Here is a 26,391-nt window from a genome sequence, read left to right on the forward strand (position 1 = left end):
TTGAAAAATTCATATATTTTCTCCTTATCTTCTCACAATATTCTAGTTTCTGCACTGTGTAGGGCTACACTCTCGGTTTATTTATTCACCAGCCTTTTCTTTCAGTTATACAAGATCCTCTCATTAGAACTTTCCTATCCATTTATAAACCTCATTTCCTAAATTAATTTCCTTCCTGATATCCTAATTTGTGTTCATTTTTCCTCAAATAAACGCACAAACAGTGGAACTACTCCTCCAGATCGTTTTTCATCGTCTACCTTTATCTTAGATGTCACATTCCTTGCTTGTGATGCCTTAGAAAACTCGAAATCTTTGATCCTCTTGCAAATAAATCTTCATGCCATTTCCTTCACAATGTTTATCCAATGCACACACTAGCACCCAAAACCCTCTCACCTACTGTCTGATCAACATCGTTTATTTCATCACCCCACACTTTGATTGGATGTGCATACTTAGGCACCATTTTTTCTTCATTCTTGTCATGCCTTGCAAATGAACGCACAGCACATGGGGTCGTTCACTTGGACTCGAAATTGCAATTTAATGAAATAAATATGCAGATGAATGGGAAAGATAAAGTCTTCTCCATTCAGCCATTTTGTCATAACTTGAAAATGAAAATAAGAAAAAGTTTCCGTCTAACTTTTCACGAGTTAAAGATGACATTTTTAAGTTCTAGTTCATCAAGTCATTCAGTTTTGTTGTTAATGACAATGAAACACAGGAGACGCATCGCACGAAAGTGAAAAGTAGCTGAGAAGCAGTGAGTCGCTCGGCAAGTCAGTGATGTCGTGAACTTTTCAGCAAAAAGGGTAAGCCCATTGATATTTTGCCACAAATAACTCAAGAAGAAGGAGATGGATCAAAATTAGAAAAATATGGGTCACTTTATTCTTAAAACTCCATTGCAATTAACAATTATTAAAAAATGGTGAGCAATTCCATTCCACGTAGAGTAAGGAGGGGTGAGCGAATTGGCTTAAATTCACTTCTCGAACTCCCCTCTGGGCCAGAAAGCTTTGCATAACAATTAGTTTAACTAGCAGTTGCATTGCAATAGGTAAGAATTATTGCACCTCCCAATTTTGAGGAGTAGAATGGTCACAATATTGATTTGTAGAGTTATAAAACTTGACTTTCACAGAGCTGAATTATATTCACATTTTAAGAAAGAATTTTGAAGGTATAGGTAATACAATAAACTCTCATCATTACGAAGTTCACGGGACCGAAAAACCAGAGGTTTGTAAGAATAAACTTCGCAAAGCGTTTCTCTTAAGAATCATCGCAAAAAACATTCCTTGCCAAAATTCCTTGTCCCTTCAATCTCCCGTACGAATAGTTGCTGTGGAATAGCTTCAGAGTCATGTGTATTATATACGCAATTAAATTATCAACCCTTTCGAGACGGTGGAGTTCTCACCTCAGCATGACTGCTAGACTGAGCCTTAAGAGAATCTTCCATCTACTCTGTACAGAGCATTTTTGCAGGATATTGTTCAAGAAGGGTCTCGTGGATAGTTACGCACTCTCAGCATCAACCTTTTCCAATGCTTGCGAGCGGGGACTCCGCATTATCTCGGACTCCGAGGGTACATACTTGGGCTCCCTCCTTCCGGGGTTTATAACTCTACCAGCAGCATTGGTTTGCTGTCAATCGTACATTTTTATATGAATTAGCTATATGGTTAATTGTTGCTTGCACGTAAGTTGCAGACTTTGAATCGAATTCCTCGATCCATTCTGAGAATTGTGAAATTTTGAACGAAGCCCTACTGTCACTATTAATTCATTAACAATTTACTTGCGAGCGGGGACTCCGCATTATCTCGGACTCCGAGGGTACATACTTGGGCTCCCTCCTTGCTGCTCGAAAGACAAATAATTCGATTCTTAGTTTACATTTATTGAGAAAGGAACAAATATTTATTTCGAAAACTGGCTGAATGAACAATTGTATGACTGCTGTCCCTTACCACAAATATGGGGTAATATAAGATGAGGGGTCCAGCTACCTGCTCCCGGATTTCGGCCTAAGTCCCACTTTGTTGGGTCCCGAAACTAAGACTTCACGAACTCGTGACCGTCATACAAGGGGGAGAACAAGGAAACGTATATTTCCAGCATTCGTGCGCCTGCATAGGACAATCTGCGATGAAAATTTGCTGCTTTCATCTCCTGGGTCAAGAAACGTCCTGCCGCATATTTTTGTCATTAGTAGCAAAAGGAGTAACAAATGCAGTAAATCCTTGATATACGAATGAGATGCAGTCCAAGTCCTTGTTCGTAAGTTGATAAACCTATGCAAGGCATCGATAAGTGCGGTGTCCTGCAGAATGCAAAACTGCATTACAATGAGTTAACTCATGATTGTGACGAACTGATCAACCTATGCAGACGACGCGGCTGGAGCCAAAATAAATTCGCTCTCTGCAGGAAGGAAGAACAGGGAAAACGCTGAATAATTCCTGGACTTCACAATGGACTATTTGATACTTTGTTCAGACTGTATTCATAGTGCTACTTCCTTTACACCACACATATCTGCATCGCATCGGACAACTCCAAAGGTGCCACACATTTGAAATTTTGGTCTCCCCTTAACTTCTCGAAAATTCATATTTCTAGAAGTTAGTAAATCAAATTTTTACAAGAAAAGGACTCACTCTACGGCTTATTTATGAGCAGTAATTCGTTGGTCCCAACGAAAAGGCCTATCCAATCTATGGTAAAAGAAACATTATTACAATATTTTCGTTATTATGAAATTACGACTTCAGTCCTGGTCCCGGCAGTTACAAAATGAATTTTATTACGACGTTCCTCAAAAAAGCAACGGCATTTGGGTGGATATACACTACGCTACGTTATCATCATTGATGTACGTTTAAGTTCTCTTCTTGTACTGTGCCCAAGAGCGTCAACTTTGGTTCTTTCTTCAGTAGAAGATACTTCAATATGCACACAACATCACATAACAAGCTTCATTCCTGTGGAATCATGGTGACCCACTCATTAACACTCATAAATTGGACGTTAAGTTAGTCACCTTCCTACGCACACTGGATTTACGAACTTTCAGAGGTATGAACATTCGAAAATTTCAAATTTGGCGCCTTCAGAGTTAGCCGATGCGACACGACGTGGCGTAGAGGAACTCCCACTTTGGGCATAATCTGAACAAAGTATCATTTAATCTGGCGTGAAGTCTGGAACTGTACAACATATCACCCATTCTCTCTTCCTGCGAACAGCGATTATTTTCGGCTCCGGCAACTTTGCAAGCTAGATCAGTTTGTCACAATCGTGAGTTAACGCATGACTGTGATGCAGTGTTGCATTCTGCAGGATAATCACTCTCTTCGATGGCTTGTTTAGGTCTATCAACTTAGAAGCAAGGTCTTGGAACACATCTTCCTCGTACACCATGGACTTGAGCATAATTTAATCGCATAGGTGTATTATAAACTTGACTCTGAAGATTATAAAAGTGGGAGATTGAAGAAACAAGAAATATTGACAAAGTATTTTTTTTCCTTTCGATGATTCCTAAAAGAAACGTTCATACGAACTTCGTTGTTATGAACCTCCGGTTTTTCACCCCTGTCAACTTCATAATAACGAGAGTACTGTACATGACACTGCGTGGATACTGATGTATATCCTACTGAAGAAAGAACCATTATCCGGACTTGGGCACAGCCCACGAGGACTGGGACTGAAGTTCGTAATTTCGAAATAGCAAAAATTTAGTAATAATGTTTCCTATACTGTAGCTTCAATTAGCCTTTTTGTTGGGACCAATGATTTGCTTCGTAAAAATGAGAACTTCGTGATAGCGTAGTTTGTATTAATGAGAGTCCACTGTTGTATATTGTACTGAAAATGCAATTGTCTCCAAAAGCTTGTAATTTGAATCCTACATAAAAATTTTTAAGCGTAAGTTGTATTTTGTATCCTAACATAATTTAAATGAATTTTCCCCATCTTTGACCAAAGATTATCCTTCTCATTGAAATTGCATAAGAGGTATGACATTACCTTAATCATAGATGGATAGTTCAATTACATACAGCTGAAATGAAGAAATGTCATGACTCATGAACATAACAACAAATGGAAATTTTCACTTTTTCAGAAAAACATACCATACAGATCAACAGGCATGAAGTAGGGCTCTGGATATTCATTCTTCCCACTTGACTTTTCAGTATGGCCTTCATAAACTGCTTTGTTGGATAATCCAAGGGATGGGATAGATGCACCTTGGGGAGCAGTAATGACTAAATAAAGAATAAAAAATATGACATACAATTAATTTATGAATCACATAGAAGTAGGATATAGGTAATTCATACTTGGAACACACTACCAGATAACACATTTTGTGAGAAAGGAAAATATGAGATTAACTGCAGTATCAAGCATAGTTAATACCAGAATATTCCATTTCAAACACTGAAAGAAAACTAACACATTCACCAAAATAAAATAGTGTCACATACTAGTCTCAAAGAAATACATTTGAAAATTTCAAATGCCATTTTGCAAGAGAAATAAACATTTAAATAACTTATATAATTATTTTAGCATATTTACACAAGCTTCAACTATCAAATACCAACATGGTGAATAGAGAAATAAGAGAAAAAAGTCTTATTACTTACAGCAGAAAACTTCGTTAAAAGTTCAATTAGAAATAAAATAGAGTCTAGATTACCTGTTGTTTAACTAACAGTTTGTTCAATTACATATCCACCTACAACTTCACTTTTTGCTCCTCTAAAACACCCCTACTCTCCATTAATCACCCTTGTGTTATTTCTCTATTGTAACCAAAAATTATGCACCAAGAAGCTGAAGCTGAGGTGAAATACTGACCGTTGGATCTTCACTAAGGGCCAATTTTAATTGTTCATGATAATGGTATGATTCAGTTGTGGAATTTTTAATGTTCTGAATTCAGAAATAAATTTTAACAACAGAATGGAAAAATTTAACCCACTGTTGTTTAACAGCATTCATTTTGATGATTGCCCTGCCAGCAAGTTCAGTGTATTCTTTACTTCTTGGGCCATTTTCGAGTTGTTAGGATTCATAAATTCTCATGGGAAGAAGACTCAAGGCTGCTGTCTGGTTGTGCCTCAGATTAGAGATGAGAACTACCTAATAGGAGCCAGTAAACAGAATTTTCAGAGCCATGACTAGGCAGTTGGAGAAGTTCACCATAAAACTGAGCAATGATTTCAAATTTTATGTGGAGATTTATGACTTTGCAGTGAAAGAAAGGAAAGTGCAGAAGGGTGTCTCCTGTACACAGGTTTATCACTAGCTGGAATTGGAGTTACACCCTCTCCAACCTGCACAGAGTTACCACTTCTCACCAGCCTGGTGGTGTGACAGCATGATTGCCTGCCAGCTGACTTAATGGGAGCCTTGTGCTAATGCTTTCCAAACATTGTGATCAGAGCCTCGGGTACGATTGTGTTGCATAATCTCGAATCCTCATCACACAGCCGTTGCCTCTTGGGCTCCCTTTTTTATGATGCAATTGTGGTGTCTGTCAATTTAGTTTAAGAATCCACGTACATAGTGGTTTGACACGTCCTTGCAACCTACTTCCTTGATTCATGATCATACATCCATGCATCTTGCAGCCATTGATACTTGTTCCTCAGAAACTAGTGCATCAGATTGTGGACATCCCAAAATTTACTCAGTACTAAAAATAATAAATATTTGCTCAAAATTTTGTTCTTCCAATTTCCCAAAGCTCAACTATTAGTCGTCATCATAAAAGAATTCGTGAAATAAAGTTTAAAGAAAATAAGGAATTTTACAAAATTGAATTCATTACTTTCTGGGTCCATTGAAAGTTAATCTAAATAATTCAAGACAACTGCATGCTGTGTTTGCTTATGATCATAAAATGGACCTCTTTTTGGCTAAAAGTAAGGGTGGGAAAAAATTACTCCTGATTAGGGTAATAAATATAATAAGAGATATGCACAGTGAAAATCTAATCATCTCAATGATGATTAGATTTTCACTGTGAATATGAAATAATGAAAATAGTGGCAGGTTTGTGCAACATTCCATTGGTTGCATCAAGCAAGACACACTTTAAAAAAATTAATTTAGAACAATTTGAAAATGCCAGTTCGGAGAGAGAGAAATTAAAACATAGGGAATAAAAGGAAAATTCAGCCAACTAAGAGATTCAAAAAAATTGTCTCCTCGAGAGGAAAAGTTACCATAAGAGGAATTCAAACATATTAGTAATCTCAGATTCAAAAACAGTATTTATGGTGAGGGAGAATTGGTTTACCTACTTTCACTATTTTCTTCTTCCACTTTACAAATTCGATGAAAGTTTTCGATGAAATTTTTTGGTGCTTCAAATACTCGCCCCACTTTTTCTTCTGAACCAGATGCAAATTTGTAACGAGATAGAACAGCAATGCAGGACATGTCATGGCCATGAATTTGGGGGCGAGCAATTTCGTGCCAACTCTCCTGAAATAAAAAAGGACTGACGATAAGATACACTAATAATAAAATACACTAATAAATAAAACAGCACCTCACTAACACTTTCTTAAACTAGCTTTACTAGTGGAAAAGAATCAAGACCACATCACATGCAGCTACTTGTTGAACATTCAAATCAATCTCATTTTTGTCAGATAATGAATTTCTTCATTCAATATAGTCAAAAAGTTTCCAATCAAACAATTTTACACCAAGTAAACACTTTTTGATGCTGCTTCACACAAGGGACTTAAAACAACCAGAGGATAAAACAGCAGTATTTAAATTACTCCACCAAAGGTGCAACTGCATTAAACCAGGTAAAATGTTTCTGATACTATTTGGCAAAGGGGTGACATGATATGCACAAATGATTAACAAAGGAATATCCGCATTGAAAAAAGTATGTACTGGCAGAAACCTAGTTTCTGCCCAGGTGAGTTCTCTTCTTCAAACCATTTCAATAGGACTACACCCTACTTCCCAGGTGAACTAATTCCACTTTCCACTTATCAATTCCTCCACATCCAGAGGACAGAAGACACTTGGAGGAACAAAGGACAGGAGACATGAGGACCTCATCTGCAGACCCAAGGAATAAGCCACAGTGATGGAGTCATCACCATCCTGAATTCCCATCCCCTTCTTTCCTATACCTTAATCCTAGGGCCCCCTTCCAAATGTCATTGGTTAACATAAATGCAATGGCGTAACTATGGGGGGGGGATGAGTGGGGTAGATTCCTCCCCAAATCCTCACAGGAATAAAAAAAATATTTAAAACTATTGCCTATGTAGTTTTGACATTTAATAACTGCTTCTGCACGAAGTTAAATCTTTAGTGCCAAGATGATGTAAAATGTATTTTCAGGCTTGTCATTTCTCAAAAATTTTCCTGGACCCTCCTGCCTGGGTGGGAGGATCGCCACCTCAGGCCATCCCATCCCCCTCAGAGGATATTCCTAGTTACACCACTGCGTAAATGTAAAGAAAGAAAAGAGCCAAAAACACACAGTCGAAAATGATGTGAAAGCATCAAAATGCAGCGTAAAGTGAAACAAGTTTTTAAGAAGGAACTGCCAGATCATTTTCATTAATTATGGTCCGGTTCCACGGTATCACACCTGAAACAACCAGTTTCATCTACAGTAAAATTTCGATTTAAGGCAGTTAAAGGGACCAAATTATGGGCAATCTGTAAAATCAAAGTGTTTAAAATCAAGATTTGTGTTGAGGTGGAGTACACTTTTAAGGATAACTATTGCGCTTTATTTTTAGAACACTCAGTCACATACAGTGTTTGTCTGGATATAGTCCCCCCTTTTTTTTTCAAAAATGCCTCTGGTAAAAGTAAAGGGGGCGACTATATTCAAACGCATTTTTTTAATTTTTCCCGAAACTGAAGCCTCAAAATTAGGGGGGGGGACTATATTCAGAGGGGGACTATATTCGGAGAAATACAGTACTTTTATTAAGCACTGATTTATGGGTATTCATGCATAAAAAAACTTTCTTTTTCCTATAATAACTCATTTTGGTAGAACAATTTGTATTAAATGTAAATGTACATATGAACGAAATATTCACACTCATGGCACGTACAGCGAAATTTGATCAGTGTGTGGGGGAAGAAAAGGAGTGGTAATAGAGGTCACAGGTGTGAACGGTCTTCAATTTGGATTTTACTTTGATCCAAACCCTTCTGAAATATTTTATTCGCAACTGCCGCTAACACATTGATTATTTTCAATATGACCTTCACTTATCTCAGAATATGCATAGCAAAAATTGTGCAAATGCCTAAAGGCTTCTTTATGTCACTACGGGAAGAATGAACTGGCTCTGCATCACTGTCATCCATTACATCACTCTCTTCCTTGAGATCCAGAGTTGATGTGTTGTCAATTCTGCACTCGGTGCTCCTTCATTTGTAGCCAAGTCTTCAGTAAGTAATTGACGAAAACATCTGGGGTAATTGGGCAAACTTGATCGAGTTCTTCTAGTTCTTTAGCAAGTAGATCCAGTAATGATGGAGGACTAGATATGGTCTCCTCAGCCATACTGTCTTCTACCACCCCATTTTAAAAAGATTCCTTTGAAACAATGTACCATGCTCACGAGCTTGCAAGCTATGCTTTTGCATGCAGTAGAGTCCAAGGAGCCAGCTCTGAGATTCTAATGCAGTTTTTTAAATGAAGTTACATAAAAACATAGGTATGCATGATCAACATATTTAAAAGAAAGTAACTTGCCATTGTATTTTATCCTATCTATGCTGCGTACATAATGCTGGACAAAGTACGTGTGACACATAATCTTAAAGTTTTGTATGATTCCCTTGTCTGAAGGCTGTGTCTTACTCATGGTGTTTGATTCCAAAAATAATAATTGAACATTCTTCAGTTGAAGGCCACCCACACGAACAGGAGCATTGTCAATAATTATCAGTAAATTTCCAATTTCTCTGCGACATAGTAAATAAAGGAGCATTACACCAAAATTGGTCTTTTTCATGATAAAATTTCAGTTTACCATAAATATATACCCCTACTAATGCCACCCTCAAAGATTGATAATGTCACATTCTCTTAATGCTGTTTGGCTAAAAGTAAATCAGATAATCATGAATAAGTGTCACCTTGCCATCCTCTCTTTTCCATGGAGCATGTAACCTCGTAGTCTGGTCACAACTGACGGACAAGAGGAATTCACCCTGAGGCTCCCAATGAATATCCACCACAGCATTGAAATGGCCACCAACAGTAACTCTGGGTTCCCAGTTGGCTGTGTCCTGTAAAAATAAACATATTAAATGGGGTTTGTTCAAGACTCGCTCAGTGATTCAACCCTAAGTTTGGTTAAGGTTGGCTTATATAGGCGAAGGTAGCTTAATTTAATCACAGACTAATGAATATCATATACAGTACACTTCCAATTATCCGTGCTAATGATGGGGAGAGACGACACGAATAATTGAAAAACACGAATAATCCAAACTTTCACTTTAATGTCTGGTAATGTTCATAATTTACATAAAACAAACAATATATTATTATTTATGCAATTATTCTGTTATATAAGTGTGCTTCCCGGACTCAGTGAGAGCTTTCTTCGCCAGTTCACGATCTTTTTAGCGGCGATAACATGGTTGTACTTGTATTATTAATGCTCCAAGGCCTAGTTTCGAAAACCACACATCTGTGGCTGTGTGATCACAAATACATAAAAGTGATTAGCACTAATGCTTCAAAACCACCGCTCGACGTCGGAAACTACACTGTAAGGCACCACACCACGTAGTTGCGTCTCGCACAAGTTACCCCGGTCGCAACTGCTGCGTGCTGTGTATCCATGATCAAGGAGCACGGTCATGCACTGCGAGGCTCGGAAAACAGGAACACGGTTCTCCCCTGAATGCAGCTAGTGCGTGATTGCTTCCATTTTACAAAGGGGATTCCAACAGAAATAATAAGCCCGGTGTATCCTAGCATAAGTGCCGTAATTCCAATGATTTTGCAACTGATTAAAAAAAATAAAGATTGCAGAAAGAATTGAGCGAGAGTGAAAATCATGCACTGATAATCCGCAACCTGGATAAACTGCAGCCGGACAATCGGGAGTCAACTGTATGTATTCAGGTTAGTGTGGTCAGCCACTTTCCCTGATGGCTAAGATCTCCATCGCTCACTCTTATAGCAATACAGTGAAACCTCTATTTTACACTTTTGAATGGACCACTTACAAAAAGTGCAAAATTGAGGAAATTGTAAAATAGAGTACCATTGTTTAAAGACGGTATTGTTTGGGACCTGATAAAAAGTGTGCAAAATCAGGGAAAACGTAAAATGGGTGAATGTAAAATCGAGGTTTCACTGTATATGTAGGCTCTTGTGGGTCTACAGACTGTTGTCTTAAAATTTGAAAAGAAATTGCTATGACTGTTGTGGTGGAGCAGACAATTGACGGCAAGAGCTGAAATCCTTATCACGGGCCATTGCTCTCCTAGAAGTGAAAGGATTTTTCACAATGTGGAAAGTATATTATGCTGACACTTATCTGACTTCTTGTTTCTCACTGCCACAAAAAGGAGTCTTCCTTCAGTTTGTACACAGGATTCTGACAACATTTAATTTATATCTAGCATCACATTAGCCATTTTATTCCACTTCCTAAGCCCCATGTCCATGCCACATCCTAATCCATCTCCAATTTTTTGTGAGAACTTAATGAATGTAGGCTTTCATCACTATGTATTCACTTTGATGATTCATTAAGTCAAGATTCCCATGAAATAAAGAACTTGCTTTTATAATCAGGGCCGTGGCCACCAACCTCAGCAGCTAGCTTGCACACCATGAAAATGAGATGAAAGGCAACAACTATAACTGGCACCTTGTCCCACCCCTGGGAACCTCAACTGGCAGTGACAGATAAAAGCAACAAAGCTCAGACAGACTTGCTGATTGCATCACTGTTCTATGACTTTCCTATCAATGCCATGTCAAACTGAAATACTCAAGTGACCCCTTGTATATGAAGCACACCACATTTTTGACATTAACCAAAAGGAAAAATATGCAACCCATAGTAACATAACAATTGAGCCCCCAAAACCAGCACGGCAATATTGAGAATGGAGGAAAACATCTGTTTCTAGGCGACACTAGGGTCATTAGGTAGAAGCGTGAGAGAACGTTAGGAGAAAGTGAGAATCTGAGAGTTTTGTGAAAGACTTGATGGCAATCAGAAGGAAAGTGATGCGTGCTTGAAAAAGGGGCACCACTTGAGGGATTCTCGGTGGATATATGTGTGATTAAGGATCAGTAAGGGAGAATATATTGCTGATGTGTTAGGATGTGTCTAATTCGAATTATTGAGAGAATCAAAACAAAAGAAGGAGGAAAATTTTATGGCCAGCGAAGTGCGAGCCTGATGAGAAGTGAAATATTTGTTTGTTAATTTTTAATAGCAGTAGACAGGGGAAATTTCATACATGTATTGTGCATATTTTGAAATGCAGAAAGGAAGGAAAGTTTCATATGTAGTAAAAAAAAACTCCTTTCCATAGTAAGTATCCATATAAATTCATTCATTCCAGATGAACTAACCTTGTTCAAGTTCCACATGTGAAAGGATCCCTGTTTACTATATGCCAATATGCTAGTGCCTTCAGGCCCATATTTACATCCAAAAAATCCCATACTATTTCCTCCTATTTCTCCAACACGAACACTCTCCAACCAGACCCCAGACTGCGGTTCAGGTTCCCATAAGACCATTGATTTGTCCATGGAACAGGATAGCAGTTTCAAAGGCTGATGAAGGCCTCCATCTAAAAAAAAAAGCAATATTTTTGTAAAATCACCAGTTGTTGCTTTCTTGCCAAATCACTCATGTAAAAAGCTGTATCATTCTCCACTGCGCATAGAACAACATTGGAGTCAACGTTTGGAGACCAAGCTTCTCAATTAAGGCTTTCCATGTCCTATACTAGGACAATTTCTCAATTGCAGCCAATATTTTGTATAGTAAAGTCATCCAATCCACGTTCATCCCTTCCAAGTCATCCATCTAAGCATAAGGAGCACTGGACATATTGACACAAAAGAAATTCCAAACAGGCTCAGGCAATGGTCTGAGCTGAAAAAGCTTCAAATCAACTTAGTAGCTCCCTCAGACGTCATCAACAATACAATTCCAGACCTGAGGGGTTAGGTACTCTGTACTTGCAATTTTTTAAATTTTATTTTAAAGAAAGAGATCCACATACAGCATACAGTTGCCATTTTATAGTGGCCAGGTAACAATACATAAATTAGAAGACAAACAACTAATATAACAAGCAGAAACATGAATTAAGTTGACAAAAACAAGACAACAAGAGTCCTTAGGTACAAGCTACTTTGGTGACAGATAGGATAGGGAGAGGCTTATAAAGGATTTCAATGGAAGTGCAAAGGTGTCAATGTGTGGAGGGAGTGAGTTCAACACAGAAGCAATGTGGTAAAAAAAGAAAGCTTAGTAAGTGAAAGTCTAGGAAAGGGCATGTGGCTAAGGGGATGAGAGTGGGTCGGGCAGGGTGGAACTTTAAAGTTGATAAAAGAGAGCAATTCAGGGCAGTTAATAGTGGAATTGAGAATCCTACAAATATGTTTTAAATCTGCTGCAAGCCTATAGGTAGTGCGACTAGCGATGGAGAGGGAGGAGAGAATAGCATTAGTGGACATGCTACCTAAATGTAGAAATGTATTTTTTACTATTTTAGCCAAGAAATTGCTGTCACAGTCTAGGGATGAGAGGTTGGTTTGTGAAGAGATAGACCAGATGGGACAAGAGTAGGTAAGAATTGGAAGAATGATAGAGGGAAAAAAGTTTTAAGTGCTTGGGGGTCATTAATTTCAGTGAAACGGTACATTGAGGGACATTGCTTCAGACTTGATGGATTGTATGCGTGGGGGAAAATTTACTTTACCATCAGAAATAATGCCTAGGTCCTTAGATGTAGACACACGTTTCAGAGAGTGATTAATAATAGTGTAGTTAAATTGATGAGTGATCGTCTTTAGGGAAGGCATCAAACTACATTTATCTGGGTTTAATTTAAGTTTCCCACCAATTTGATGTTTATCAAACCAATTTGATGTCTGACATTAAGCATCCTGTAGGTCGTGGCAATCGGAAGGTTTTTTTAAGTTAATTGAAAAGTTTACAATCATCAGCATAAATTACCAAATTCAGACATAAATGAAAATTATCACATTCAGAGAGTATTTTGATCATTCATAGCTCAAAGTAACAATGAGGACATGATGCAAATGAACCATTCCCACAGAAAAGTCCTTCAAGAAAGCCATTACTTGCACAATGCATGCAGTCCCTAATTGAACTTTACAACATTGCCTATATTAGGCTCAGTGTAACTCTACTTCTCGCTAAATCTGTAACTTTGAGCCCAAAGTCGGAAATACAGAACAACCCTTCAGGCAGAAGAGCCAAGCAGCCCATTAAGCAAAAATATTTTTAAGGCTTCACAAAAATGAACTACAGATTATTAAATATACATTTTACTTAGAGATTTTACGAGACAAATGTGTGCAGCGATGAATTCACTTGATATGAAAGAAATGCAAAGCCTGCTGTACTATTGTGATAAGACCTTTATTGTTTTGGAGTAAATAATAATTGAAAATAGGCTAAGCACTGCTCTATGATTGGTATTACACATGGCAGTAAAGCAGTTTAATAAAACACTTGATGAAGCACAAGATATAGGATATTAAATATCATGATAGCTCTCCTAGTGTGCTCCCTAGTAAACCATTAACTTGTTATGCCAAGCATTTCATTTTGTGATTCGAACGGTATGTACAGCATTGCTGTTGACACAAAAAGATTTCATTAGAACCCACTTGAAGAGTTCAAGCTCATTAATCAACTTGATTGATGCTTCAATTTTCCAAGCAGCTAGTTGATTGATAAAGAGACATATTTCAGTCATGTGTGTCCATTGTATTGTGTCCATAAGTGGTTCAGCATCAAATGTTTAAGGGATATGGCCCCAAGTCCAACCCTCCAAATGAACCTCCCGAAAAAGAACCCCCTCTCCACAAAAACCCTCACGAAATACTTTTCTCGCTACGGCCATCCTCCATCTCTTCCAAATCTTGTTTACTCGATTCTTAGTATGCATTTGATTTGTAACATCATGTAAATGCAAAAATTGAGCACCAAAGCTTACACAGCAATATTTAAGAATGAATGAAAACATCTATTTCCAGGTGAAGCTGGAGCAAAGAGGTAGAAGTGAGAGTAATCGATGAAACAATGGGAGAGGGCGAGAGTGGGAGAGTTGTGAGAAAGGTTTGGTGGCTTACTTACAGAAGGAGAGTAATGTGTGCTTAAAATGGGGCATCACTTGAATGCTGGTCAGCACATTTGATTAAGGATCAGTGAGGGAAGACATATTATCGGTGTAGTAGTGTAATGTCTGCTTTGAATTATTAAGTGGCTCAAAACAAAAATGAAAGGGAAAAATGTGTATGTCCTGCTTAGTGCTAGCCTCAAGAAAAATGAAATATTTGTTTGTGTGGTATTTGGTTTACCTTGAAATGCAATATGTGAGGATAGTTATGTAAATGATGATGCATGATAAAATTAACAAATGAGGAGTAAGGAAACCTTATAACCATAAAAATTTGGCACCACCCCAGACCTTAGGAAGTATGACCAAGGATGAGGAGCACCTGCTCCTTCCCATAAAAACTGAATGTTACTGATATTTTTTTACAATGAACCTGTTAGAGCATGCTATGAAATGATTTTGTATATCCATCATCCCTTTTCCTCAAGATCCCGAATAAATATTACTCTCATTCCTATGAGAGGGCTGCAACTACCAAATAAGTTTTCTCCAAGTTATATCCCACATAATAGCTCTAGTAGATACAAAGACGGAGCTGAAGAATACACATATGAAAGATTGAAACACATACCAGAATCCACTTTCGGGTGCCACTGCAAACCATTGATCATTCCATCATGGGCAAGAATGACAGACTCAATGGCAATAGAAAAATTTAGGCCATTAACACAGAAGCTAATTTCCTCAGGCTTGTAATCACCACAATGATCATCATCTTTTCCAATTTCCCTTAAAACCTCTTGAGGGGACAATCGCCAAACTCTTATTACTCCTCCTTGATCTCCACTGGCTATGAGCAGTTCCCCTGCATCTATAATGGTTCAAATTTAATGAAAAAAATTCTTCAGTACCTAAGAGTAATTTTATTAAAAAACTTTCTGAAATTTTAATCATTCCTTAATCTATACACAAAATACGCTAAGGCACATTTGTTGTTCACTCCTGATTGATCAAAGAATTTTCAATGTCTAGTAATGCCAAATGGCATCTTAACAGCAAATTCTGCACAGAGAGAGGCAATACGGCTCATTTCAGAATTGAAAAACAAATCATATCCAAATAATTATTAGAAACTCATAAGAAAAATTATGCTAAATATTAATAATAAAAAATGAATCAGTTATCTCTAAACTTTAAAGGATAAGGTACTAGAAAAATGTATAAGGAAAAGTGACATTACCTAAAACAGTGACATCAATCGAGCGAACAAAATCTTCATGTCCTTCGAGTACATTCACCTTCACATATTCACCACTAATTTGTACATAGAAATAAATTTTACAGTCTGTATTTGCACAAATGATTAGAGGAATGGATGTCTTTGGTAAACAGCAAACACGAACTTCGAAGCACATTTCACTCTTTAAGTCCAAAGTTTGAGAGCTGACAATGTCATCTGCAAAAGAAAAATATAGATGTAGCCTTAATTAAACAGAAAAGAGAAACTTGAGGAATATATAAATAAATAAATACCTGACTCTCCAACATGCCAAATTTTGAGTGTGGAATCCAAAGAGGCAGTAGCAATGACAACTGACGAATGGCTATCCGAATCAAGAAATCTCAAACCATCGGCTATAATAACATCACTTTCATGACCTAAAAATGATATATAAACAAACTTACAATTACATAGAAATCATGGCAATTACCTTATATGCGTGACAATTTAATCCAGTCGTAACAACTAGGGAGAGCCAATGAACCAATAGTGCATTTAGCATATGGACTCTTCCGCTGTATGACGATTGATAGACAATTGCCACTGGCAGTGAAAAAGGCTATTAAACAATAGTAAATAAGAATCAAATTACTTAAGCATGCAGTGCCGGAACTAAAATCTTTTCGTAGAAACCAGAGATCCCCCAGAAAGCGCCCGTTTTGAAAACAATTTAGAATGCCGGTAACGGACAATGTACACTATGAAAGATAGCATGTAACATAATAAAGAGAATGGGAATTGTCTTTTCCAGGATACCATCATCTTAGAGTGTCCATCGGTAATATAAATGAATAACAACAGCATGAAATCCGTACAAGGCAATGCAGCAGCAAGCAATTACTCAGTGCCTCACTCATATGCGACAACTTGCACATCTTATACATGTAACAGCAAAATGTGAATATAAAATAAGAGCACTCAATACACCTTTCATAGAGCATATGACTTGATAGTGTCCATCATCATTTCTCCTCCACAGAGCAGCCGAGCAGTCACAGGAGGATGAAACAAATTCTATTTCCTTAGCATCGTTTGCTGTCCGTATCCATCTGACAGAATTTACAGGCTTGCTATGATTGCATAAAGTATGCGTGATGGATGCTGTATCACTTTTCTGCGAATTATTAACAAAATGTTATCAAAACAATGTAAACATAAGAGAACGTGAGCTAACCCAATCACGACTACACGGAATATGAGAGAAAAAGAGCAATTTGTAACTAACCTCTGGATCGTATATAGCGATACAATTACAAGATCCGAAGCAAATTAAGTTATTAATTCCCCAATCAGTTGAATGTCTAGAACTATTACAAGCACATGATGTGTATATCGTTTCTACCGCCATGTTTTTAAGTATGAGAAATTTGAGGTTCAAAAAACAAACGACGAACGATAATATTTAAATGGATGATTTTTGTCGAATTCAGCAATAAATTTTAGATGAAAGTGCCATAACAAAAGAAAATAAAAAATAATAAAGAATAGGTGCATGTTTTTCTTTTGAAGTCGTCTTTGTACCCAAAAAGTGTTCAAGAGTCCGGTCGTTGTATTAATTTCACCATTATAAGGAATAATCCATATAAAATTGAGAGTTTGAGATTTCTTGAAATCTAATACAAATATTTTACTTTACGTTTTATTCAAATAATGCCGATTTTGGAATCAAAATGGCGTGGAGGACTTGGAGTAATAATTTCTCATATAGAAGTCGAGCTTTCTCAAACTACCGTCAGATGGTGGAACTGTAGAAATTTTATTGAACATAAAGTCTGAACCTTGGGAAACCTCGCCAGCAGTGGTCGATAGTGAAGGGGCTTGAGGCCGGTGGGGGAAACGGTGTGATCAGATTGAAAATAGGTATCCTGAATAGCATTATGGCCGTGAAAGATGCAGTTAACACGTAAAAAATGCTGTGGATATACTGTGGACTGGTTCTGTCTCTCTTTGGAGCGTGGGCTGGGACCGCTTCAACATCGAAAAGAGGTTAGTTGCAACTTAGCTCGGTGTGTATTTGTTACCGCCTTTTTCCCCGTCTTGGATGCCGGGGATGGAATGATCCAAGTGAAGTGCTTTAAGAATCTGGGTGTCGATCCCGTGAAAAATGGGAAGCACAGGTGAATCCATGTTTTCTGCCCGGAGGATTTTTTTTAAGAGCGACCGTCTGCATTCTCCCGCCACTCATGTCACAGATTGCGATCAGCATCTTCAACTCGCTCCTCTTCGTGATGTTGATCTGATTTGTCTGTTCAGATGACTCAGTCATAATTCTCTTTTAAATATTGCGGCCTAGTGCGTATTCTTACGTTTTTTTACACTCCGTTGAATTTTATTCTCCGTAAATATACCGCGCACCTCGCTGAACCTGGCGTGCGGCACGGCGGTGTTTACACGTCTGCCCGAAAATGTGCGCGACATAAGGTTCCAAGTTGGTACCTAAGTATGGCTTGTCTTCCTTTATTCTGGTAGATTATTTGATCATCTGTGTTTAATGCTGAATTTTCGGCCAATTGCTTTGCTGTTACCCGATAATAAAGAGGAAAATTGGGCTGAGTGAATGGGACCGTGTAACAAGATGATTCTGTGGTATAAGGCACTGTGGAAACGAACTGATCTGATGTTTTCTTTTATTCCTTTTATCATGGACGTTGTAATGGATATTTCACCTGGAGATAATCTGAATTCATGAACGAGAAGGAGGACCTCTCATATTAAAAATATCGCTGCCCTTCCCGGAAATACATATTTTTATGGGTAATCTATTCTTGGTGGTTATTTCCCTTAGATATATATTGTAGCCATTGGTGCAACTGAAGTTAACTTATGTTCATGATTTGGATTTTGCCGTTGTCATCCATTTATGTGTGTTATCGGCTTATATTTTGGTAGATATAGCGTTAGGGTATCGTTCTATCGGTGCCTTGTTTCCTCCTACTTTCATCTTGAAATGATAAGCATTACATTTCGTGGATATTTTCTCTAGAGAGCTTAAATGTATCCTTTTAAAATGATATCTGAAATCGATGCAATGGAAGTAATTATAGAAAATTCTATAAAATGACACAGGTAAATTTTATGTTCTATTTACTTTCTTTCATGAATTTTTCTGAATTATAAAAAGACTTTGTTTCGGATGAATAGAATATGTATACACTTGCATCTACGAATCGGAAGTTGAATAACTTGGAAGTTATTTCTCTTTATCACTAATTTGCTCATGTGTCTGGCAGTTCTGTCGTTTAGGGCAATTGAAAACATTCATTAGGTACCTAATAATTTCTTTGTTATTGCATGCCAAAGACAACAGCAAACCTAGGTCATTGCTGATTAAAGAGAGCGCATGGTTATACAAATTGTGATTGATGTCGTGAAATTTATCGTTGAGTTCTGTTGCGCCAACCTTGTTGCTGATCCTGATATTTCATAGTAATGCCATCGATTATTACATGGCGGATCTGAAGACTATCTGAATTATTACCTCAGTGTTTGGGTAAGGTTCCATATTCGATTTTATACCCTAAATTTAACCCTATCATTTAGAGAAATTCAGTTTCTCGTTGAGTATGAGCCTTCAGATACGTATAAATATTCGTAGAATCATGATGTGAACACAGCGCAATCTGGGACGTACTAGAGCGTCGTTTTGGACTGTTTTCCGCCGTTACCCCAGTAACCGGGAAAAGGGCGGTTGCTGCGAGGGGTGGTCCATCATTTCAAATGGGGGTGGGGTGGGGTAGAGGTCTTTCACCATTCATTCGTGGGCCACTTTACGGGGATATCAGCCATACTAAATGAACTGTAGTATTTAGCTTTCAGATAGAGGACGGAAATCTACCAATTAACCTCAATTTTCCTTTTATCTTATTGTTAGTTATTAAATCCGCGTATAATCAAAGTAGCGAATTTTTTTAAAAAATTTGATAATTTAATTCTCCTATAAACATTTTACGATTGTTTTGTTACCTTTTGGAGGGTGAAGAACGTTTTTCGTTCCGTTGATTTTAATCCGCAAATCATCGTACCGATACTTAGCCGCTGGATAACAAAGAGTTTTTTTCCATAACTTATGCGAACTTGCCTTTTCTATTAAAACTTGTAGCCGATGCGAATCCGTGATAAGCCCCACTAGTTTTAGGAGTGCATTATCCACCGTTCTCTGATGTTTTACTTTGAAGGGGAGAACAATGGGAATTTTTGGTTGTGAGTACGTGTCAAAATGTGTTTCGGGAAAATAGGAAATTCATTCAGTTCGATTCGGTAATTAGCGAGAGCTCGCACCAGTACCCGAAATGATTTTTAACCTGTTTTGCCGCACTCTTCCCCCGATGAAATATTTAGAGTCCTTTTAGCGGGAAATTCCCCCCGGGCGGATTCTGGCTGGCATCTTGTGATTGTAGGTCGCATTTGGAGCACCCGGCCAATGTAGGCAGTCTTTCCATCACCCCTCTCGACAAGTACCTACGTATTCCTTTTCCATTAAGGGTGGTTAAATTATTCATCAGCCTTCTAACTAACTTATCGCATGGCTTAAAAGCGCACTGCTGGACAACTTTGCCGATGGAATCCGTTTTTCACTCTGTCTCCGGAGATATATGCTGCCTGATATTCGCGTCTCCGGTGGATGAATTCATAATTGCTTATCAACGGCGCGAACTCGTTAAGGATTAGCATGGATTCCCTCCAGATGGTGATTAAAGGAGCTCTGTAGCTCATTTGATTTGAATGTATCGTATTATTGGCCGGGTGTTTTTGCAAATTCGATTTCACCTATCAAGAAGGATGGCAAGTTTTTTGTTGCCTTCTGATGGAATTAGTGTTGTCTTATTTTTTTGCAAGAATCACCGTGCACTTCCCTTAATCATCCCTCAATATTTTCAAAAGTTTCCTAGCTGTGTAAGTTTTAGCAGTTGGATGAAATGAGACAGCAAAATGTACTTTTCACTGTTTTGTTAATAATAACTACGCTTCGACGTTCGTTCGTTTCGACGCCTAGCTTGTTATTTCTATTTAAACGAATTATGACGCTAAGCGTCGAAACTCGTTATTATTTTTAAACCTTTGGACAGTACAATAAGTTTTATCATTTTTTCAGCATGCTGTTCCACAATATCTCGCCAAACACAGTTGGAATTAGTAGATGGACTCTTTTTTTTAAAATAAGCATTGGCTAATATGTTTCCCTGACTATCGCAGTTAGTATTTCAATTCCTACACCATCTCGTGCAGTGGTTCTCAGTTTCTGAAGGTAACTTGCTGTTTGGGCCTCCAAATATCCTAGTTGACCTGCCTAAATGTGAGCGAAATCACAGACATTGCACCACGTGTTGAGGTTGGGTTGTGAAATCCTATATTAGTACCCTTAAAAGTGTAATGCAGCTGCCAATTGACGAATGAAATTCCGGGCAAGAAAAATTCATTGTCACTTTTAAGTTTATGAAATAATTGTGAGCATAGTTACCTCGATTTTTGTTAAACTTAGCTCGGATACTTAGTGCCTGTTTCGATCAAAAGGCATAATTGTATAATATCTCGTTATGGACCTGTGCTATGTATTTAGTGATACAAGTATTTCTGAATTACTGGTTATCTCCTAACGTTAGGTTTTCATTAAGACCGTTCTCTTGGAGTGTCAGCTACATGCCCCTTCTCTGATTATTAAACCTTGCCAATAAGAGTACATTTAGGTCTCATAAGAATGAAAAGTTCGTTGTGGGCGGTGCCGTGCAAACAGATTTAGCCCTGTCTCTCATATTTATCTTTGAAATAATCTGACAACCTTGAGGAATTTGCAAAAATATGTCCGTAAAATCTAACGGCAGTGTCCCCAAGTCCTGAAGTGTATTCGTCGTAAGTGTAAGCGATGACTGCCCCACCCAAATTAGTGGGATGAGTTAAAAAAAAAATTGTGTACCGTGAAGGTGCGATGTTGTGATTGGGTTTCGAGGCTGAGAGTAAGCATTGGGCTACATAGGGACTGGTGGATTAAAATTTTCAATTACTAGTCTCGTTGAGGGGCAATAAACAAACAGGGTAACGCTTCGAAGACCTCGCTCTCTGAAATCCCAAATGATTTAGCGTCTCATGGTGTAAACATTCGTTGAGTTTATTCTAGGTGTCCTCTATTTCACGTTTCCTCAAAATCTAGCTGGGACAGCTCGTTTCATATGTTTGTGATTGGAGTGAATGTGTACTGTATGTGTAGCCCCTAGATTGGTGGGAAACTGTTATGAAAGGATTTATGTATTGACTGATAGACTGGAGAGAAGTAGGAAGGAATATGTAAGAAAGTGAGTAACAGGAGGAGATGAGATGGGAATCTTTATCACTCCTCCATTTGCCGTGAAAATAATTGAGTGATCCATTGTAGACTTTTCCTTATCGTGAGCCATAATTTTATTGATGGAGGGCATTAGCGTTTGTATTTTTCTCTCTAAATTAGCTAATTTTTCGGATGATTGTGTGTATTAAAAAGAGAGGAGAATTTAGGAGAACTTAAAAAAAATGGGGAAAAATTATTCCCACTGACTACCCTGTATTTTTTCATTTATAGAACATATTTGTGCCACTGGACGGAGATATTGTAAGTTGGTGAAAAAATAAGGGAAAAGCGCGGAATTTATTTCGATGAAACGTAAACCACCGTATGTCCTGTTTTTCGTATATTTCTTTCGATCTTATTATGGAGATATATGAAGGTTTTTGGCTCGCATTCCTGGTCATAATCTTACCTAACTATCCATTAGAGGAAATAATTCTGGCCGGCCACCGTTTACAGTTCACTGCAGTCGATGTTATTTGCATCTTGAGATAATTAGACAATAAAGTGAAATCTTATGAATAGTAAACATTTTTTTATAGTAAACCATTACTGAAATGTGCTATAATTATTTTGCCTGTGGTCATAATCACTTCCAAAGAGCTTTTCGGCGGATGGAGGTGCTGCAAATATTTTTACCACCCGCGTAAAAGAGGTATGAATGCGCCATTTTCTCCGGAGATGCTACTAGCAGCGATATTCGTACTTTTATTGTGCTAGAGGACTCGTGTAGTAATTAAAGAAAATGTTGTATATGTACGCTAGAGAGTAACCTTTGCGTTCCGCACCCTATCTTATCATGTGCAAATCAGGAAAGCGCGCAACCCTCACCATTTTCCTAATTAACCTCACCAGTCTTTTTGGAGAAACGGGGTGTGTAGGTACAATTTTCCTTCCTAATTGAGTAGAACGGCAGGAATCCGCCCGTTTTATGGTGATGCTCCCAGCAGCGATATTCGTACCTTGATAGGGTTGGAGATCCGGCGTATTAATTGGGGAGAATGTTGTATTTGTGTGGTGGAAAGTGACGTCTTCTTGCCGCATCATACGCTATCGTGTGTCAGTCAGTCAGGAAACGAGGTACGATGATGACTAAGGATTGCTGAGTGCGTACTCCTGACCAGAGGCCTTCATACCCTCAAGGGGGCTTTTTTGGGGAAACGTGGTGGGTATAACTTTTCCCTCCAAGTAAAAAAAAACAGGAATTCGCCCCGTTTTCCACCTATCGGGTGTCACTGGGTCATGCTGATTTATTTCACCACTCTGCTCTCTCGCGAACGTGTGTAATCGATGTGAGTTCCTTCTTCCCCGAGCGATTGATAGGCCCACCGTGTGTATGTCTGTGCGATGCTTCCAATTTGTCTCCGCCCCCATCCCCCTCCCCTAGTGATCACTCGTGAAGCGCCAGGGATTCGCCCCCTCCCACTCCCCTACACCAACCCCCCCCAGGTACGGAGAGAGGGGGTTGGTGTAGGTAGCAAGAGGGTGGTGTGGGACTCGAAGAGATAGGCCGCCTCCTCTCTCTCTCCGACCGGCCCGGGGTTGCCGCACCGCCCGCCCTACCTGCTCCCCCGCAGTTCCTCATCCGGCTCGTTAAGGGAGGCGCCCGACCGTAAGTTGGTTGGCCGTCGAGTGAGAAGGGGGTGCGGCCCGGCGTCTCTCTCTCAGGGGCCTCTTTTGCCACCCCCGGAGGAGTCCCCGTGTGTGGCAGCCCCCGAAGCGTCCATGGCCCGGGAGGCGGTGGGGTTGTCGCCGGACAATGGGCTGCTCCATCCTCCGCGGCGGCGACGACGACGACACGAGTGAAGCAGTCCGCGAGGCGTTGTGATGTCTCGGTGAGGGCCCGTGATACCTTCTCAGTAACAACCGCCGTAAGGGGCATGCCGTCGTATGCCGTATGGAGATGTTCTGAATGCACTGTTGAGCCTTTGGGGATATTTTGTGAGCCTATTTCTCTTATCAGAGGCAGAGTACCGGTGAGCATAACGCCATCTTTCAGTGAGAGCAACTTATCTGGCCCCTCTGTGGCGAGCAATTGATACTACTAAGAAAAGAACGGACGGGAGATCTTTGTAATGATCTGGAAGGACTGTCAGCATGGTCACAATGCTCCGTTAGATTTTTAGATTAGAATTTTTTAGCCTGATTCACTTAAAGCATAGCAAGTTTTGGTGAGAATATTATATTTTGTCAGTGAAGTTATATTCAGTTGTGTTTGCATGCGGCCGGCATCAATTTATTGTGGACATTTAAAATAAACATCTAAACGAAGTTAATCACTGTTGGTGCTTAAATTCACAAAAATCCTCCCTCTCGGTGGGAAAAGCATACCCAGACGGGAATCAAACTCATGACTTAAAGTTTGACAAAGGAGGACTTCGACCTGTCGCTACCACGGCAAATAAAATATTATTCGAAGAAGTGTGTACGCATTCGTCTTGATTTGGAATAGTCTCATTTACTCTGCCTGTAATTGGGGTCATGAAATGTAGATGTATTTTGAGGCACAGTGTATGTTTTTTTTTTCAGAATTTCAGCTTGAATTCTCAACTTAATATTACGCTTTGCTTGCTTGTGGTCTTTCTTAGTTAGAACGCCGAGATATATTCGTCGGAGGCTGAGAATTTTCATAGTTCACCCTGGTTAGGAGTCTTTGAGACCAAACTCATATTGGAGATCGTATCATCGAGTTCGAAGATGAATAATACGCTTTTCTCTCTTCCTAATTTGATTGGAATCCTTATCTTTCAAATTAAATTATTTTTGTGTTATCTTTCACTAGTAGAGCTAACATTTCTTTTGCTTTGCTACGTATTCAGGTGATTCAATAATTTGAATGTCCGTGCCAGTAAGATTTCCGTAACCATTCCAACGTGAAAATGAATTGATGTACTTTAATGCAGTGGGAGGGTCGCCAGTTTCTTGCGCTTGAAAATGTGTGCTAGTACCCAACTTTGAGGACAAAATGTGGAATTTTGTATTGCGGTGAGTTTGGTTTGAAATGACTTGATTTGAGGTCTACCAGATTGGTGGCCTTAATTATCTGTGTAGGTTGTTACAAACGAGGAGTTGAAAGAAGGTAAGATAAAAAGTCGCCTCAGGTATTTCAAATGATAAGTAATTATTGAACTATTTTCATCGAACGGTGGAATTAGTAAATAAATAATATTTATAACAGCTCAAAACCCCCGAAGCTATGGTAACGATGGATTCGCTTAATTTAGTTCGTTAGATTCAATTATATGGCGTATTTGATTCACCAGCAGAATGACACCAACGGTGCCTCGATCTTACCGAGTACGCCTCGGAAATGAATGCCAAATTTTTGGAAATTTTCGCTTCTTACCGATGCGACGGTTTTAGTGAAAAATATCGTTTATATAAGTTACGGAAGGGCAGTATTAGCTACGCTATCGGCTGGAAGGTTTTTCTTTTATTATATTCTGGAAAACATTTTTGTATAGTGCCTTAACAAGAAGCAGAATAGGGGTTTTGGGACGACAATTGTGCGGATAAGATCTCGATAGATTTGAAGAAACCGGGGTTGGCGAACCGTCGATAGCAGCGGTTGTGGTTAATGTTCTTGCCTTCCGGCGGGCGATGCCGACGCCGGTTCGCTTGGAGCTCTCTTTTGCCTTCAAATCCTGATTACGAAAATTGAACTGTGTGTTGCTCTTTTCAACATGCGTAGTTCAGTACCCTGCACTGCAGTTATCATTCCTTACGTCTCAGAAACAACTCTACACTTGCATATACAGGAGTGCCTTTTTGTAGGCCGCCCAACTCCCTAACCTTATTGTGTTTACTATATTGTTACCGGGCAAGTATTAGTAAATAGAACCGTATGAAAATCATCTTTCGGTCACAGCAGGGTATTTATGCGGAAAAGGAAACGAAAAATTAATGACGCTAAACGATAACACCTTGGATTTTGGAATAGTTAAATATTCTATGCTTTACCGTGCATTAATTTATTTGCAAGCGTCCTGTTTTAATGGTGATGTTTCTGTGGACTGAGTGATCTTCCTCTTAAAAATATGTGCTGCTATAAGGTACTATAAATATTTTATGCTAGTGGCGGTAATATGCGGAAAGAAATAGACGGACGTATTATGTGTAATCGTCGTAGAAGGTACTACTGGGTCCTTATGTCTTAAGTACGCCGCACTATTCCAGACTGCATAAATATTTAATTTTCCGGAGTCGTTTTCTTCAACAATTTAACATTTCTTGTAGAGTTATCTAATTCGTTAATCCTTCCGCTGAAATCTTTGTAAACGTGTTACCACGTTTTTATTTCATGCCAACCATCAATAAATGCCATTTGGTCCAGTTATTTCATCATCTAACTTATGACAAGGAATATGCGAATCTTATTGTTTAATGCTTAAAAAGA

General features: G+C 38.7%; 1 protein-coding gene and 1 long non-coding RNA gene across 2 annotated transcripts in view; one reads left to right on the forward strand and one right to left on the reverse strand.

Moving 5' to 3' along the window:
• Positions 1-17,039, reverse strand: part of LOC124158542 (probable elongator complex protein 2) — a 32,306-nt gene extending 15,267 nt beyond the window's left edge. The window contains exons 1-9 of the mRNA XM_046533682.1: positions 16,905-17,039; positions 16,607-16,793; positions 15,931-16,056; positions 15,638-15,853; positions 15,029-15,268; positions 11,645-11,868; positions 9,175-9,327; positions 6,339-6,522; positions 4,155-4,289 (exon numbers count right to left, since the gene is read on the reverse strand). Of these exons, the coding sequence (XP_046389638.1) occupies positions 4,155-4,289; positions 6,339-6,522; positions 9,175-9,327; positions 11,645-11,868; positions 15,029-15,268; positions 15,638-15,853; positions 15,931-16,056; positions 16,607-16,793; positions 16,905-17,027 (1,588 nt within the window). The 5' untranslated portion in view covers positions 17,028-17,039. The remainder of the gene's footprint in view (positions 1-4,154; positions 4,290-6,338; positions 6,523-9,174; positions 9,328-11,644; positions 11,869-15,028; positions 15,269-15,637; positions 15,854-15,930; positions 16,057-16,606; positions 16,794-16,904) is intronic.
• A 393-nt stretch (positions 17,040-17,432) lies between these two features.
• The window catches only part of LOC124158543, a 120,267-nt gene continuing 111,308 nt past the window's right edge, over positions 17,433-26,391 (forward strand). Inside the window, exon 1 of the long non-coding RNA XR_006864825.1 lies at positions 17,433-17,665. This is a non-coding gene — a long non-coding RNA (uncharacterized LOC124158543). The remainder of the gene's footprint in view (positions 17,666-26,391) is intronic.

This window comes from Ischnura elegans, chromosome 5 (genome assembly GCF_921293095.1).
Source record: "Ischnura elegans chromosome 5, ioIscEleg1.1, whole genome shotgun sequence".
In the NCBI taxonomy this organism is placed as follows: domain Eukaryota; kingdom Metazoa; phylum Arthropoda; class Insecta; order Odonata; family Coenagrionidae; genus Ischnura; species Ischnura elegans.